This window comes from Chiloscyllium plagiosum, chromosome 19, assembly GCF_004010195.1.
Source record: "Chiloscyllium plagiosum isolate BGI_BamShark_2017 chromosome 19, ASM401019v2, whole genome shotgun sequence".
In the NCBI taxonomy this organism is placed as follows: domain Eukaryota; kingdom Metazoa; phylum Chordata; class Chondrichthyes; order Orectolobiformes; family Hemiscylliidae; genus Chiloscyllium; species Chiloscyllium plagiosum.
In genome coordinates this window covers 22,864,483-22,883,084 of record NC_057728.1, presented here as the reverse complement: position 1 = coordinate 22,883,084, position 18,602 = coordinate 22,864,483, and the positions used below count along the sequence as shown (strand labels likewise).

The window sequence follows — 18,602 nt, the reverse complement described above, 5'->3', positions numbered from 1 at the left end:
ATTTATTAACTTTTGAGAAATGTCAATCTATTTAGCACCACTTTCTATTTGTATCCAATCCAATGCCACTACTCACTCCACGCCTTACTGCAAAATGGGGACCTGAGAAGTAATTTCTTGCTTCAGTTTGTAGCCGTATACTCAAATCAGACTTGGAAGAGGGAGGAGAAAGAGAAGAACTCTGCCAATAAAGTCAATTCAATAATCAGATATATCGGTAGTTATGTCAAAATGATACAAAACCAAACCAAAAATTATAATTTTTTTATTAGATGAATTGAATGTTACATCAAGTAAAAATACAATTATGCACCCTCAGCCAATATATAATCTAGAGACACGAAGTAAAGCATTGGAAAATAAAATAAACAAGGCCTCATTGTATTTGAAAATGAAATGTTCTTGACTATAAAACATTCCCACAGCAAGCAAAATAATTGATTCAAATAAGGCATTGGACAAACTCTTAGGAAATCTTATTTGAGCTAAGCAGCAATTATTGTGCATTTAATACTCAATAAACAAATAAAATTTTGCTTTTAGTCAGTTTCTCATTTTGGTATGTAGGCTCTTGACGCTTGAACATATCATGAACATTTTTACTTATCCTGCAAATTATTTTTTGATCCAACTACAAACATATGATGTAAAACATAAAAAATTGACCCATTACATTTAATGTTTAATTTAATGTCATATCTGCTCTTGTCAAAGAAACCGGTACAAACTTTGCACCCTCTAGGAGCACTTTCTTCGTTTGATACTATTATCAGCACTCATTCTAGCTGCCTAACAGAATGACATACTGGTCTTTTGACAAATAGAATGGAGAAGGAAACAATAAGATCAAGCAATATTAAAGGTAAGAATAACCAAAATAAATTTCCTTTAAAGAGCACTATAGCTTCTTATTTTAGGTTCATGAACCCAACACCTGGTGAGTCAAGCACACCTTGGCTCAGAGCTGAAAATACTTTCGATTGCTGGAGCTCATGAGCGGAGACTTCAGTTCTTTACTGCACTTTTTCTCTCCTTGCCAATAATGCATTACTTTCACATTAGCATTTCAGGCTTCTTCATAACTGCAGCCAATAGTCACGCTCAGCCGACTGAATCAAGGTGCATCTTTCTTCCTGTATGCTAAGCACTTGAATCAACTGTCCAACTTGAACCAATCTAAACACGAAATCAACTTTAACAATTCAGGAAAAGGGGAAGAGTGTGGGAGAATGAAAAAAATATCCATGGTAGCCCAGTGCCAAAGCAAGCACTAATCAATATTGAGTAATTTGACTATCCTTTGTCAGAATTAAAAATTTCATTATTTCTACTGAAAATATCCAACCATAAAACAGTAGCTGTCATTACAGCTGTGTAGATAACAGAAGCTATCATGTTTGAATGCAATAGGAGTGCAATAAATAAGTTAAATGATTTATAGTGGGTAGATTTATTATTTCAAAACATGAATCTCAAATAGAAACTGCGATGTTCAGTTTCTTTACTACTACTATAGTCAGAAATGAGGAAGGAATCAATTTTGCACCTACAATAATAATGGAAACCATAAAAGACCTGCTTATTTCAGTAATTTAGATTTGCTGGAATATCCACGGGGACAAAATAAGCTAAAAATGTTTTAAAGCTGATGATTTTGAATTTTAACTGAACCGAAAGCAAACTGCATTGATCCAGTTGAATCACTTTACGTCAACGACTAACAAACCAACCAACAAAATGTAGTGACAAGTCCTACCCCCAACCCATGCAAAGGACATCACAACAATCAAAATTAAATTTTTGTATATGAATGAATATGTCTATACAACATATGCATACATATAAAGGCATGTAATTCCTTACAAGCTGAACTGGGTGCACAATCAGTAGAAATCTGCACTCCTGCTTCAAGTTGATTTCACCGATCATTGCTGTCTATTAGCATAGCATACGGCATAATAAAAAATAAAATTACCAGGCCTCACAGCACACTTAGTGGGAAAGCCATCGCAAGGAAGGCTTTTTGCATTGCTTCGTATACTAGCATCTTTCTACTACCTGAAGTGATGTCTACTAATATTTGTGCAATGTAAGTTAACAGTGTGTGGTACTCTTGCAAATGCTCTCTGTACAAAAGTCTTTTCATAATATAAATTTTCTAATTAACTGAAAGTTAGAAATCTTATTTACAAGGACCTTATTGTTATAAGCAGCAGACCCTGCCAGAAGTACTAATTCCTTCAAAATTTTCTTCCATTTTATATTTTTTCATAGAAATAAATATGGTATTCAATAAAAGCAGAACTTTGCTTCAGATTCAGCACTTATGTAAATTACATACTAGATTATAATTTATAATTTACATATTTTAATTGGGATTTTACAACTAGTTAGACAATTGCATGGATAACCCTTCATTTGCTGACTTCAAGCATAGTGGCTTTGTCCATCTCTACTACAAGGGTTACTTCCTTTGGCTACCCATGGTGGTTGTGGAAAACACCATTCTGATGCAGTTGTAGTCCTGTATTTCCAATGAAGCCCAAACTAGTTATGCACTCTTCCAGTTGGTTCCCAGGTCATCTGATTACCATTCGTTTCCAGGTGTAGATAGCATCATCCAAAACAGATGAGAAAACTGATCACTAGTTGTGAAACACGCAATATTGGACTGACGGACCCAAATTACAACTGTGTAAGAATTATCAGAACAGTCTTCAGTATTTCTATCACCAGTTCCATTGATTATAGTTTCTCTGCACATCTAATTAAAGATCAGTCTCATAGCAAGCCATTTTCAGCACATCCACCACCAACACCATGTCGAAATTCCTGAAGGTTCGAGACACCATGAAAATGGACAAATGCGCCAGCTACAACCAGAACATGGAACAACTGATGGGAATGGAACTGTGGAAATAAAAAGCAGAGTAAACAACCTAGTTTAAAGAATATAAACCATATATAAATATCTAGCTGATCATGCAGTGCACTGATTTTATTATATAGAATCCCCATAGTGTGAAAACAGGCCAGTCGGCCCAAAAGGTTCACACCAATCCTCCGAATAGCACTTCACCCAGACCCATCACCCTACCCCATCCCTGTTAAATTTCTGAAAGCCTGCATTTTGCCTGACTAATGCACCTAACCCACAGTTAGCAATCAGCAACACATCTACTGGTATGTTACTTTCCAAATGTCTACAAAGAGAGAGCGTCTGAATTTTTATATGAACATATATGTTACAAGAATCGAGATATCTTTGTTACTGCTATAATTGACAATACTAGCTTACTGTTTTTTTTTTCAATTATAAACCTGATAAAAAGTGAGGAGCTCCCATTTTTCTTCTAATGATATTACAAGTTGGAATTAACACAGAACTCACAAAAGCTTATGGTTACTCTGTAAAGATAGTAAGTAATGCTCTTTTAAAAGAATCGGAAACACAATATGAGCGACAGAAGGACTAATTTGATTGCTTGGAGCATGCGACTAAAATGTCAAACAGTTTAAAAATATTTTCTTGAATTTTTTTTTTATGTACAGTGCCTACACATTACATTCTAACAGCAGATTCTCCAAAATATCAAAGAAATTGAACAGAAAGCCAAAAAAAGTAATTGCTAGTTATTCACCCAAATGTCACACTTCCCAGGGAAGAAACGCTCTGGAATCCTGGCAGCATACAAGGCAGCACCTGTGATATACAATGCTGCCATTAGGAATAGCCAGCCAATTTGTCCAATTGTAGCAGCCCTGAAAAATCCTTCAGATATCATAAAGTGCAGAGTAGGTACAACTCCACTCAAACCTAATCCCACAAATACTCCTGTAAAAGAAAAAACACACAATCAGTCATGGTTTAAATGCAAATTAAAACTATATGACAAACCACTGTTACTTAAGCAACATCAATATTTGATATCTGTAAATGATTCCAGTAGTGTTACCCAATCTGCATTACGTGACAATACTATGGCTTTAAGAGGCATATTTTGTCTTGTTTTCTTTTATGAAGAGAGGTTGAGAGAAATGAACAGAGTGGTCTACATGAAGCCAATAAAGTAAACAGCTTGAGAGGCCTTGGGTTTGTTTTCTTATAAGTTGAAACAATAAAAACAGAACGAATGGGTAGAGTCAAGATTAGAGTGGTGCTGGAAAAGCACAGCAGTCAGGCAGCATCCGAGGAGCAGGAAAATCGACATTTCGGGCAAAAGCCCTTCATCAGGAATCTGGAATGGGTACAGTCAGGCTCACATAGGACTTGTGTTTTAGTTTAGCTTTCAGTAGTTCTTGGGGGTTTGAAGCTGCCACACATTTTTCTCGGCTACAGCTAAAAGCTAGAGTTCTCTCTCTCTGCCAGAATTTTCTCTTGATGTTCTTTCCTCCTGGATTACAAACACATTGTCTCACATGCATCTATTTTATTGACTTTGCCATTGTCAAAGGGATTTTCATGGAATTTTACTATATTAGAACAATTGCTGTTTAGTAATTAAATAATCTATGATTCTGTTAGGTTTTCCAATAGAGTCAAAGTTAGACTAGTTCTTCTACAGAGTAAAAATGAAGTGTTTTGCTGAGAGTATAGCAGCATAATCAATCAAATTACATCTGGAATAGCACCATACATTTGCCTTTAAAGAAAAAACATTAGGGTCTAGGCTATCTCCTTTATATATTTGAAGGGGGTTTGATCTGATCCATAACAATTAATATATCTAAGTAGTATTTAGCAAAGCTGAAGTTAACAGAAAATAGAAACAGAAGGTCATTTGGCCCTTTTGCGCCTGCTCCACCATTCAATATGACCAGCGCCAGCTGCTCACACTCACTATCAAATGCACTGTTACCTCCAGGCTACCAGCGTTTTTGGACATTGAAGCAACTGTGCAGTTGGGGTGGGGGGAGAGAGGAGGATGCGACAGTGACACAGCAGGGACATTTCACTTACACAGAGGTAAAGCAGCTGTTAGTGATAAAGTCAACTGCACTAACATTTCTTTCCTAAATTGAGTATACCTGCATATTTTACAATGATGCAAGCCACAGAAATACAAGGTGCAGCATGGTGCTTAAAACCCAGCACAAAATAGGCAACTGTTATAAAGATTACTCGACAAGATAAAGCACACGTTCTTTATTTATTCATTTGTGGGATGTAGAGGTCACCAGTAAAACCAGCACTGATTGCTCATCCCCAAATTCTGAGCTTAGCAGATCATTTCAGAAGACAGTTAAAAGTCAATTCTATTACTATGAGTTTGTAGCTACATATAAGCAAGGATGGATGACAAACTCTCTTTTCTGAAGGAAATTCTTGAACAAGATGAGTTTTAATAACAACCCAATAACAACCAGTAGCTTCACGGTTATCAATAACAATATTAGCTTTTTATTTCAGATCTAATTAAGTAATTTAAATTCAATACAATTCTACAGCCACTGTGGTGGAATTTGAACTCGTGTCTCTGGATCATTAGTCCAAATCTCTCTGGACTACAAGCCCGGTAACATAACTAACAAACGATCATACTCCAGGGATGAAAGGGCTTACATACATTACACTTCGTTAAGCATTTCAAAATTATACCACGCACTGACAAGCTTAATGATCTATCTAAATGCTTGCTCTTTAAAACAAATTTAGCACAGTATTTTGAAGCACAGCTAAGTAGCCAAGAAAACTGATTTCAAAATGAGCAGCTCGATAAAAACATTACAAATAAAAAACAAGTGAGCCTAAAAGTTACTTCAGCAAACAGTTGTGTAAAACGTTGGATGAAACTCATCAACTTACCAGCACGTACACCTCTGTACTGTGGTGTTGCAAAATAGTCCCACTGGGACACTATAATTGCTGTGATGCCGAGTACACAGACAACAAGCAAGTAAATGAAACATGGTTGGGGATTGCAGTAGAAGGAGTAATACAACCATGGTACAAAACTGCCCATTATTAGAAGTGCTATACCAGAGTAGTCCAATCTGAGGAAACAAGATAATGGCATATATCAGGCTAATTGTAGCAATACAATATTCTTATAGGTGATAAATTGACATGAAAAGCAAGCACAAATAAACACTAAAAGTACTGTGAAGCACAATCAAAAATAGTGGGTATTAAAGTGAAAACACATGATCTCTCACTAAATGACCAGTCACAATTACTGATAAAGCAGTCCGTCAAAGATAGTTCATTTCCATCAAAGAAGCCAACATTTACAATGGCTGGGAGATCAAGTTGCGGTACTAAGCGTTGAATCCTACTCCATTTGTTAAACAAGCTGGAAAACCTTAGTGACATAGCAAGATCCTTTGTTCACCAAACGTTAAATAGTATACAACATATAAGTTGAAGGTTGCTTTACTGAGGAGGAGGAGAGGATTCTAATAACAGGAGATTCTAATAACAGGCAAGACTAGTCACATTTCTGGGTCTTAGCAAAGCTTGGGGTTTCCCTGCAAAATCTGCCACAAAACAAGGGCAGCAAGAACCAATTAAAAATTGGATGGCACGGTGGCTCAGTTAGCACTGCTGCCTCACAGCATCATGATCCCAGGTTCGATACCAGCTCGGGCAATTGTCTGTGTGGAGTTTGCACATTCTCCCCACATCTGCATGGGTTTCCTCCGGGTGCTTCGGTTTCTTCCCACAGTCCAATGATGTGCAGGTTAGGTGAGTTGGCCATGCATGTAGGTTAGGTGCATTAGTCAGGGGTAAAACAGAGTAATGCGGAATGGGTTTGGGTGCGATACTCTTCGGAGGGTCAGCGTAGACTTGTTGGGCCAAAGGCCCTATTTCTACAATGTAGGGATTCTACTAAATTCTACCTATCTATTAAATTGAAAACCTTTTTGATGTTGGATATAGTCTACAGCTAAACTCATTATTTTAACACAAAATAGTCAGAACAACTAGAACAGAATCAGATAAAAGGTAAAGTCATCATAGTCCCAGAGGACTCTCGGGCTGCTCTCTCATTTGAGTTTAACATAAGGGTCACTATGCTTCAGGTGAGGGAAGGGGATGAGAAGGTGGGGTTTTCACGGTGATCTCAGCCATTATGGTAATTGAACCCATGCTACTGCCATCTCACTGCATTGCAAAGACCATCTCGCCAACCAAGCTAACTGACCCTCAAAGAACAGAAGCAAACTTCAGAAACATTTGTGAACATTTCTGCACATGATACAACACTGGCCCTTGAGATAAAGCTTAGTTTAGTATATAAATGATGACTACAAGTTCACCTTCAAATGTTTTGCACCAGTGAAGACCAGAAAAAAAATAAAGAACATTAAGTACCTCAATCTGGATTACTCATCGTGCTATGAGCAGGTGTGGGGAGGAATAGGAGGATAGAGCAGATGAATGTGTGACGAAGGAGCTGGTGCAGGGAAGAAGGGTTCACATTTTGGATCTTAGAATCTCTTCTAGAATAAAAGTGACCTGTATAAGGACAGATTTCACCTGAATTGGAAGGGGACTAATATACTGGCAGGGTGCTTTGCTAGAGCCGCTCAGGAGGATTTAAACTAGTAAGGTGGGGAGTAGGGAAACAGGGAGGAAGATGATCAATTGGGGACTGGTACATTTGGAAAGAGGAGCAAGTCAAACAGTCAGGGCAAGCAGGAACAAAGCAGAGAACAACATAGGACTGATGAATTGAAATAAATGCAGTTTAATTTAAGAGGCCTAATAGGGAAGGCAGATTATGGGAGAGCAGTTTTTTTTTAAGGGAGAATATTCCTGGGAATATGTCCAGGGAAGTCATTTGGGTGGAACTGAGAATTATGAAAGGGATGATCACCTTATTGGGATTGTACTGTAGAACCCCCAATAGGTGAGGGAAATTCAGATACTAATCTGTAAGGAGATCTCAGTCATCTGTAAGAATTATAGGATGGTGACATCTTGAAAACTGTCCACATTACACAGACAAGGTGGTGCTGGATGTCAGAAAATGCATAAATAAGGATAAATCCCTAGGACCTGATCAGGTGCACCCTAGAACTCTGTGGGAAGCTGGAGAAGTGATTACTGGGCTCCTTGAAATATTTGTATCATCGATAGTCAGATGAGGTGCCAGTAGACTGGAGGTTGGCTAACATGGTGCCATTGTTTAAGAAGGGTGGTCAGAAATAACCAGGGAACTACAGACCAGAGAGACTGACATTAATGGTGAACGAGTTGTTTGAGGGAATCCTAAGGGACAGGATTCACATGTATTTTGAAAGCCAAGGACTGATTAGGGATAGTCAACATGGGTTGGTACAAGCAATATCTTGTTTCACTAACTTGGAGTTTTTTAAAGAAATAACGAAGAGGATTGGTGAAGACAGAGCAGTGGATGTGATCTATATGGACTTCAGTAAGGCATTTGACAAGGTTCCTCGTGGTAGACTGGTTAGCAAGATTAGATCACAAGGAATACAGGGAGAACTAGCCATTTGGATATAGAGCTCACTTGAAGGTAGGAGGCAGAGGATGGTGGGGGAGGGCTACTTTTCAGACTGAAGGCCTATGATCAGAGTTGGGTCCAGTGCTTTTCGTCATTATTGGATCTGAATATAGGAGGTATAGTTAGTAAGTTTGCAGATGACACGAAAATTGGAGGTGTAGTATACAGCAAAGAAAGTTACCTCACACTACAACGGGATCTTGACCAGATGGGCAATGGGGTGGTGAGTGTATGGAATGAGCTGCCAAAGGAAGTGGTGGAGGCTGGTACAATTATAACATTTAAAAGGCATCTAGATGGGTATATGAAAAGGAAGGATTTAGAGGGATATGGGCTAAGTGCTGGCAAATGGGACTCGATTGGGTTGGGAGATCTGGTCGGCATGGATGAGTTGGACCGAAGGGTCTGTTTCTATGCTGTATATCTCTATGACTAAGTGGCAGATACAGTTTAATTTAGATAAATGTGAGGCGCTTCATTTTGGAAAGATAAATCAGGGCAGGACTTATACACTTAAAGGTAAGATCTTGGGGAGTGTTGCTGAACAAAGAGACTTTGAAGTGCACATTCAACGTTCCTTGAAAGTGGTGTTGCGGGTAGATAGGATAGTGAAGAAGGTGTTTAGTATGTTATTGGTCAGAGCATTGAATGTAGGAGTTGGAGGTCATGCTGTGGTTTTGCAGGACATTGGTTTGGCCACTTTTGGAATATTGTGTGCAATTCTGGTCTCTCTCCAATATGGAGGATGGTGTGAAACGTGAAAGGATTCAGAAAAGATTTACAAGGATGTTGCCAGGGTTGGAGGGTTTGAGCTATAGGGTGAGGCTGAACAGGCTGGGGCTGTTTTCCCTGGAGGGTCGGAGGCTGAGGAGTCACCTTAGAGGTTTCTAAAATCATGAGGGACACAGATGGGGTAAATAGACAAGGTAGTTTCCCCAGGGTGGAGGTATCCAGAATTTGAGGCCATAAGTTTAAGGTGAGAGGGGAAAGATATAAAAGAGACCCAAGGGGCAACTTTTTAAACGGTGAGGATGGCATGCGTATGGAATGAGTTGCCAGCGGAAGTGGTAGAGGCTGGTACATTTAAGAACAAAGAAAATTTACCGCCCAGGAACAGGCCCTTCGACCCTCCAAGCCTGAACCGATCCAAATGTACTGTCTAAACCTGTTGGTCAATTCCTAAGCATCTGTATCCCTCTGCTCCCCACCTACTCATACATCTGTCCAGACACATCTTAAATGAACCTACCGTGCCTGCCTCTACCACCTCTGCTGGCAAAGCGTTCCAGACACCCACCACTCTGTGTGAAGTACTTACCGCGTGTATCCCCCTTAAACTTTCCACCTCTCACCTTGAAAGCGTGACCTCTTGTTATTGAATCCTTCACCCTGGGAAAAAACTTGTCTCTATGCACCGTGTCTATATCCTTCATGATTTTGTAAACCTCAATCAAGTTCCCCCCTCAATCTCCTTTTTTCTAATGAAAATAAACCTAACCTACTCAACCTTTCTTCATAACTAGCACCTTCCATATCAGGCAACATCCTCGTTAACCTTCTCTGCACCCTCTCCAAAGCGTCCACATCTTTTTGGTAATGTGGCGACCAGAACTGTACACAGTATTCGAAATGCAGCTGAACCAATGTCATGTACAATCTTAACATGACTTACCAGCTCTTATACTCAACACCCTGTCCAATGAAAGCAAACATACTATATGCCTTCTTGACCACTCTATTCACCTGTGCAGCAACTTTCAGGGTACAATGGACCTGCACTCCCAGATTTCTTTGCCCATCAACTTTTCCCAAGGCTCTGCCGTTCATTGTATAATTCGCTCTAGAATTAGTCTTGCCTAAATGCATCACCTCACATTTTTCTGGATTGAAAACCATCTGCCACTTCTCCGCCCAAATCTCCAGTCTATCTATATCCTCTGGTATTCTCAGACAGCCCCTTATGCTTTCTGCTACTCCATCAATCTTCGTGTCATTTAAAAGGTATCTGGATGGGTATATGATTAAGAAGGTTTTAGAGGAATAAGTGAGAGAAAATGGGATTAGATTAAGTTAGGATATCTGGTCGGCATGGACATATTGGATTAAAGGGGCTGTTTTCGTGATGCTCATCTCCATAACTCTTGTTAATTTTGCACACACCTATTAAGGGGATTTTAGTCTGCATGCTGTATTTACGCACTTGCACATTCAAGGGTGAAAATTAATACTGAGAGCTGCATTGAAAGGTCAGGCAACAATAACCAACAGTTGCAACCCAGATCTGATTAAATATAAACTCCATGATGTCCATACTCCAAACAATTTTTTTCTTGGTAATGGAGGAAAGGAAGGGGAGAAGTAAATGAGACCACAGATCTGTATGGATGTTTTGCTTTAGTAATCAATTATAATCAATAGTTCTGCTTTCAATTCAAGATGGATTTTTAAAAAATCCTTACCTCTTCCAAGATATCCAGAATACCCTTTATAGTAGTTATAAAATGCTACTTAAAATTTTGAATGCTAGGTCATCAGTTGAATATTGTTCTTTTACACATGGTTACTTACTTGGAAAATACACGTGAAACATTTTCTGAATGGCAGTAGAACGTATGAAACAACCAAGAGAAACACAGGCAGAGTATGGCCCCCAGGAAGAACGCCCCAAATACTACTTTCTCCTGCACAGGAGCTACAAAGGATATGTTCGGCCTAAACATGTAGAAAATTCCAAGACCCAGGAAGAAAAGACAACCTGAGAAAGAAAAGATCAATATGTATAATAAACTGATACAAACAAAAATACTTAGAAATAAATAACAACAAGTGGCAGCATGAATAAATGGACACTGTAAAATTAATTAGTCAATTAATGTTCTGTGGTACATTATAACTTTTGTGAACCGAAATTTCATACTTTCAGTCCTAATAACATCGCTCTGATTATAGGGGAAACAGATTTCAGGGATTTCTAAGAAAAGTAAATGGTGCAATTAGGTGCATTCTTATATATAATAAATCATATATAGTGCAAGTGCAGTATTACATGGATCGCAAATTTGTTCACAGCACCAGGGTTTCTCATGGCCTCCAAGTCAGGGTCCAACTTTGCTGGTTTACATCAGAAAGACATCTGCTATCTTCTAATCTAATGGAGGGTGCCCCATATTTAGGGAGTGTCTAACACAGACGGAGTAATTTGCCCTCTTACCATTTTACTCTGGAATCTTTCAATCTTCTGATTCTGGCTCAAATAGGGAAACAGGGTCAAACAGAGTCAGGGACCATGTCTTACATTTTATACTGGGGTCTCCCTCTCTCATCCTCCCAGCTGCATTATCTACCACTCCTCACTCAGAATAGCTTTTTCTTCCTTGTTCCATGCTCAAGCATCCAACAGTAAGATTCTTCAGACATCAGCTGCATAGGTGCCAGGGTAGGCATACATTGCTGTGGTGGCAACTATTCCTCAACCTGAGCAACTGGAGGAGACTGATGAGATGATTGCGGTAATTGAGTAGGGAGCTGAAAGTATCCAAGGGGCCTAGATAAAATGTGGTTCAGTGGTTCAGCTACAACACAATTTCAGTTCATGGACCTTGGTCTCTAAGTTCTTTCTAATTTCCACCATCGTTGTAAACAAAGCTCAGGGATTAAGCAAGCCTCGTCACTCTCAACAAACCAAGTATGTCAGAGCCCTTCAAAAGGGAGAAAGAGGAGCAAAGACAAATAAAAGGAAAATATACAGTGAAAAGTGATGAAAAGAAATTCATAAAGAAGTTTATTTACAAAGCACCTGAATGCAGAGGGGAAGTAAAACCAAGTTCATTCAAAGCAAAAAAATAATTTCTGGAAATATGAAACAAAGTCAGAAAATGCCAGTCAGTCAATGTCTGGACAGAAAACATACAAGTTAAATATTTCAGGCATACTTTTCTTCAGATTTCATCGAATTTTCATAATTTTTAAGGTAATTACAAATGAAAAATTATGGTATTGATAAAGAAACAGCATGAAGGGAGGAGGAAAACATAACACAAGAGAGGAAACAGAACAACTTATAGCAAGGTCTTTAAAGGCAAATAATAAATGAAGTGGTTCAATTGATTAAAGACATTTAAGAGACACAAAGAGCAAACAGCACGTGCAGTAGACCTCTCTGAATATATTCAGCATTTTTTTTTGTTATTTCAGATTTCTAGAATGAACAGAATTTTGATTTCAAGTTGAAAGATGAGGAATATCTGAACTGGAAACGGGACAAGCTAGTAAACAAAGAACCTTGCAACTTCAGAAAAAATAGGTAGTTGCTAACAATTCCATGCAGAATGAAATAATTAGAGGGGGTAAAAGAAACGAGTCACGAGACCGAGTGACTGAATCCCAGATCAGAGCTCTGCAAGCTTTTATAATTTAAATAAACACTTTTTTATTCTTCCTGCCAAAACGGACAATTTCACATTTTCTCACATTACACTCAATTTGCCACAACTTTTGGCACCTCAACCAATCTAAATATTTGTGTCATCAGCAAATTTGGCAACCACACACTCCATCCCTTCATTCAAGTCATTTATATAAATTGTAAATAGTTGAGGTCACAGCACCAATCCCTGTGGCACCCCACTCCTTAGGTCTTACTAACGTGAAAAGGATCCATTTGTGCTTATTCTCTGCTTCCAGTTTGCCAGTCAATCTTCCATCCATGCCAATACACTGTCCTCTATACTATGAGGTTGAATATTCCGCAATAATCATTAATGCGGCACTATACCAAATACTGAAGTACAAGTTTTTCCAGCATCTGCAATAGCTGTACTTTACTCAAGTACAGTACATCAACATGTTAAAGAACTCAAATAAACTGGTTAAACTACGATTTCCATTTTGCAAAACCATGGTGAATATGCCTGATTACCTTAAACTTACACAAGTAATCTAATTTCTTTAATATTAGATTCTAACATTTTTGCTCTGACAGATGTTAAGCTGAACGGTCTGTAGTTTCCTGCTAGCTCGCTTCATTTTTGAATAAAGGAGTGACATTTGCTATCTTCTGATTTAATAAGTCTTTCTTAAAATTTAGGGAGTTTTGGAAGATTGAAACCATTGCAACAGTCATCTCACTCGCTACTTATTTTAAGACTCTATGATGGTCATGTGTTGGAACTGCAGACTGACAATTCACTCAGTTCCACTGCTCTGGTGGTTGTGATTCTCCTGAATTCCTCCCACCCTTCCATTTCCTAATTTATAATTACTTCTGAATTTATTTGTAATTTCTATTGTGAAGTCTGATGCAAAATGTATGTTCATCTGCCATCTCCAATTTTCCATAATCAATTCTTTAAACTCATTTTCTAGAGGACCAAAGCTCACTAACTCTTTCCTTTCATAAAAATTTCTCGAAATTCTTACTATCTTTTTATATTTATGGCTAGCTTGCTCTCAAGTGCTAATATTTTCCTCAATTTAAAAAAAAATGTTTTACATTCTGTCAATTCTTCTGACTTGCCATCTGCCTTAGTCCAATTTTAAGTTGAAATTTAACCTTTTCAGTTGACAACAAATAGTGGGCCTGCCCATGTAACTTCCCTTACTTGTTGGAATGCATTTATTCTGTGCATTTAGAAATATTCTCTTAAATGTCTGTCACTGGAGTTATATTTACCAATCCTCCAGCCTAATTTGTCACAAGAGGAAAACAGATCGGTTGGAGGTTTACTAGACTGAAACGGACCAAGAGGAAACCTCTCATACAACAAGTCAGTCCACAACAAATAAAAAGTAAATACTCCCAGAGCTGCCATTACCCATACTCAGCAGACAACCAACATTGGTTGAAACGCTGCAACAGTATGAAATCTGCTACTGGGGTGGCACGGTGGCTCAATAGTTAGCACAGCTGCCTCACAGCGCCAGGTACCCAGGCTCGATTCCAGCCTTGGGCGAATGTTTGTGTGGAGTTTGCACATTCTCCCCGTGTCTGCGTGGGTATCCTCCCACAGTCCAAAGATGTGCAGGTTAGGTGAACTGGCCATGCTAAATTGCCCGTAGTGTTAGGTGCATTAGTCAGGGGTGAATGTAGGGGAATGGGACCGGGTGGGTTGCTTTTCGGAGGGTCTGTGTGGACTTGTTGGGCTGAAGGGCCTGTTTCCACACTGTAAGGAATCTAATCGAATGACATATGGAGGAATTAAAAAACCGATAAGTCATGCAACAACTAAATTGGCCCCCTTGAAGTCAATTAAAGGGCAAGGATCATCATTGAACTGAGTTAGGAGATAGAAAAATGTGGAGCACAACCACAAACTTTATATAATGTAGACTGAAAAAAATCTCCACTATTGCAGACATGCCTCCCATGGAGGACTTGAAGAAACAGCAAGTTCACTGTAGTGGAGCTCATAAAGATCTTTCTCCGTCTTATCAGTGATACAGTTCTAGAAAAAAATGGCATTCCACCACAAATCTGAAAAAAAAAGGGAAAAACCAGAATTGCTGCAGCACAACTATGTGTTTTTGAACCTCTGCTGGAAGCAAAGATTTGTTCCAAAAGCCATGTGTGATTCAAATACTATCCCCTGGGAAAAAAAAAAAGGGCATTTCAGTGATTTCAACAATTACTGAGGCATCTCTTTGCTAAGTCACATGGGTAAGATCTTTATCCATTTTGCTATGACCAGACTGCAGCCCCTGATGTTATGTATCTAACTGGATACATAATATGACTCCAGTGCTGAAAGATCGATGGTTGACACAATATTCTCACTTTAACAATTACAGAAGGAGTGCTGTGAACAACACTGACCACTCTACACTGGCTTCATAGGCCTCAAAGCCTTGGAGCTCAATAACAGAAAACAAATCTTCTAGCTGCTATAAAGAGCTGTCCATCTGCACTTAAATTCTTCTTTCCATGAGAACACACACACTTCCATCACTTACAATACAGCATCATCAGACACTCTCTAGATCAGCAGCAGGGTAAAGCAGTATCCTTATGCCAACTCTCTTTGGCATATTTTTCACTTGCTATTGTATGTTTTCAGTAAAACACATTATGCCAGAGATGAAAGCAAGCTGTTCAAAGTGACAAAACTATGTGCTGAGACCAAAGTGCATAAAGTCCAAGTCCGTGAAGTCCTATTTACTGATGGTACCATAGCTTGTAGATTGGTTCTCCTTGGCCTGCAAGGAGTTTGGATTGACAATCAGTGTGAAGACTTTGTGGACCAGGACAGAGGCTCCTCGCTCCATTAACACTGACATCATCAATAGTTTACACATCTTGGATAAACAATTACCAACATGTACCATGTTTTGTAAATCAGCACCAGGGTTTCTAATGCCATGGCAGTCACGCCTGTGAGTTGAAAATTCAAGTGTGGACAAACAGCAAACTGACTAAAAACACAAAGTGTGTGTATCAGGTATTTCTCATCAGTCTCCTTTACATCAAAGGGTGGCACAGTAGTTAGCACTGCTGCCTCACAGCGCCAGAGACCTGGGTTCAATTCCCGTCTGTGTGGAGTTTGCACACTCTCCCTGTGTCTGCGTGGGTTTCCTCCGGGTGCTCCGGTTTCCTCCCACAGTCCAAAAATGTGCAGGTTAGGTGAATTGGCCATGCTAAATTGACCGTAGTGTTAGATGTAGGGAATGGGTCTGGGTGCATTGCTCTTCGGAGGGTCGGTGTGGACTTGTTGGGCCAAAGGGCCTGTTTCCACATTGTAAGTAATCTAAACTTATGCAAGCAAAGAGTAGCAGCTGAACACCTTACAGCTCCACTGCTCGAGGTGAGTATTGGACATTTTCTGGCAAGGTATGAGTACTGAATATTTAAGTAAACCAATGGCAGGGATCCCCAGCCCTCAATGATTGCTCTCAAATCAGTGGCAACTCCATTGGCTGGATCTTGCAAGCCAAATGGACAACTGCTACATCCCCAAAACAAACTCCAAAGGAGCCTGCCATCAAAAGGATCAAATTAACTGGGGTCAGAGTCAATAATATGACAAGTTCTTGCTGTTTTCTGGAGTACCAATAAATAAATATATAGAAAGGACACAGGAAAAGTATAAGACAAAAACAAAAATCAGATGGCAGATAGCCCAGCAGTGGAAAGAAACATCAGTCAATGTAAGGTCAGTGCCATTCATTGGTGAAATGGACACTCAGAAATTGGAGTCCATAAAGTAAGATCTAGAAAAAAACATGCAGCTCAGCTGTAGTCGATCATTTCATGAAACAGACATGTCAAGCGAGAATCTCCATCAGTAATTATGCAATATCTCAAACTACAATATCTGCATTTGGTATAATTATGCTCAATCCTCTCTGGTTTTAATATTTTCTACAAAGAGATGCTCAAAACTGTACAGTGCTGTACCCTTAACTGTAGTATAACCAAAGATGAATATGAATTCTTTCCCCTCAGGCGACATCTATGAGTATAATCTTCTCTTCCAGTGCACCATATGGCCAGCATCAAGACTTACCTCTCAGCTTTCTCTAAATTCATATGGAAGAGACACCTATCTTTAGAGTCATTTTCTTATACTACTGCAGATGTAACAGTTAAGTCGCACCCTGAGGGATGCAACACAGAATATTCTTCCTTAAAACTCTTTCTTAAGCAGCATTTTGGATTAAATCATTAACCACAACACAAACCAAATCCAACTTAGTCAAGAAACTCTTATATTTACCACTTCTAATTTATACACCAATACCTAGTAGCTAAGTGCTGAATCAGCTGTTCTTCTATTCAGCTTACCTATGAGATGCGTCCAAATGTTTAAGGTTTCTGTGTGGATCCTAAAGATGCTTCTTAAACAGGCACGAAAAGATGGCATTGGTGGCCTGTGGCCATGCAGGAGGTAGTCATTATCCTTCAACCAATCAGGAAGCACGTCATGGGGGATGACACGCCATCGCCCCTCCCATACCTGTAACAGGAACATTTTACGTAAACAACATTATGATGTTAATGCAGCTCATTTCAAAGTCTAATATTCAAGTTCTAATTTTGAGAACAAAGGTCATTTTTAAACTACACAGGTAGAATAGATCACAAAACAAAATCAAATCTCAGGCAAACAAGTCATTTACATGGACTTTAGTGAGGTGTTTGATAAGGTTCCCCATAGTAACTAATGGAGAAAGTGAAGTCACATGACGTATAAAGAACTGCTTGAGCAACAGGAGACAGAGAGTAGTAGTTGAAGGGAGTTTCTCGAAATGGAGAAAGGTGACCATGATCTGGAAGAGGGCACTGTTGGTCCAATCAGCAAGTTTGCAGATGACACAAAAATTGGTGGACTGTGGAAGAATACAGGAGAATATAGATAGACTGGAGAGTTGTGCGGAGAAGTGACAAATGGAGGTCAATCCAGGCAAATGTGAGGTGATGCATTTTGGGAAGTCTAATTCTAGAGCGAACTATACTGTAAATGGAAGAGCCTTGGGAAAAGTTGATGAGCAGAGAGATCTGGGAGTTCAACTCCATTGTACCCTGAAGGTGGCTGCACAGATGAATACAGTGGTCAAGAAGGTTTATGGTATGCTTGCCTTCATCGGACGGGGTATTAAGTATAAGAGCTGGCAGCTCATGTTAAAAGACTTTGGTTCGGCCCATTTAGAATACTGTGTACAGTTCTGGTCGCCACATTACCAAAAGGATGTGGACGCTTTGGAGAGGGTGCAGAGAAGGTTTACGAGGATGTTGCCTTGTATGGAAGGTGCTAGCTATGGAGAGAGGTTGAGTAGGTTAGGATTGTTTTTATTAGAAAAAAGGAGATTGAGGGGGGACCTGATTGAGATCTACAAAATCATGAAGGGTATAGACACGGTGGATAGAGATAAGCTTTCTCCCAGGGTGAGAGATTCAATAACGAGAGGTCACAAGTTAAGAGGTGAAAAGTTTAAGGGGGATACACGTGGAAAGTACTTTACACAGAGGGTGGTAGGTGCCTGGAACGCGTCGCCAGTAGAGGTAGGAGAGGCAGGCACGGTAGATAAATTTAAGGTAAGTCTGGACAGATGCATGAGTAGGTGGGGAGCAGAGGGATACAGAAGCATAGTAATTGGGAAATAGGTTTAGGCAATGGATTTGGATCAGCTCAGGCTTGG

The 18,602-nt window shown here is 39.3% G+C and overlaps 1 protein-coding gene across 2 annotated transcripts in view; it reads right to left on the bottom strand.

The window, feature by feature from the left end:
- Positions 1–249: 249 nt before the first annotated feature.
- LOC122559588 (adiponectin receptor protein 2-like) overlaps positions 250–18,602 on the bottom strand; it is a 71,707-nt gene continuing 53,354 nt past the window's right edge. For both annotated transcript variants that reach the window (XM_043709320.1, XM_043709319.1), the window contains 5 exons: positions 17,248–17,419; positions 11,040–11,226; positions 5,807–5,994; positions 3,642–3,835; positions 250–2,910 (listed from right to left, as the gene is read on the bottom strand). In XM_043709320.1, the coding sequence (XP_043565255.1) occupies positions 2,782–2,910; positions 3,642–3,835; positions 5,807–5,994; positions 11,040–11,226; positions 17,248–17,419 (870 nt within the window). In that variant the 3' untranslated portion in view covers positions 250–2,781. The remainder of the gene's footprint in view (positions 2,911–3,641; positions 3,836–5,806; positions 5,995–11,039; positions 11,227–17,247; positions 17,420–18,602) is intronic.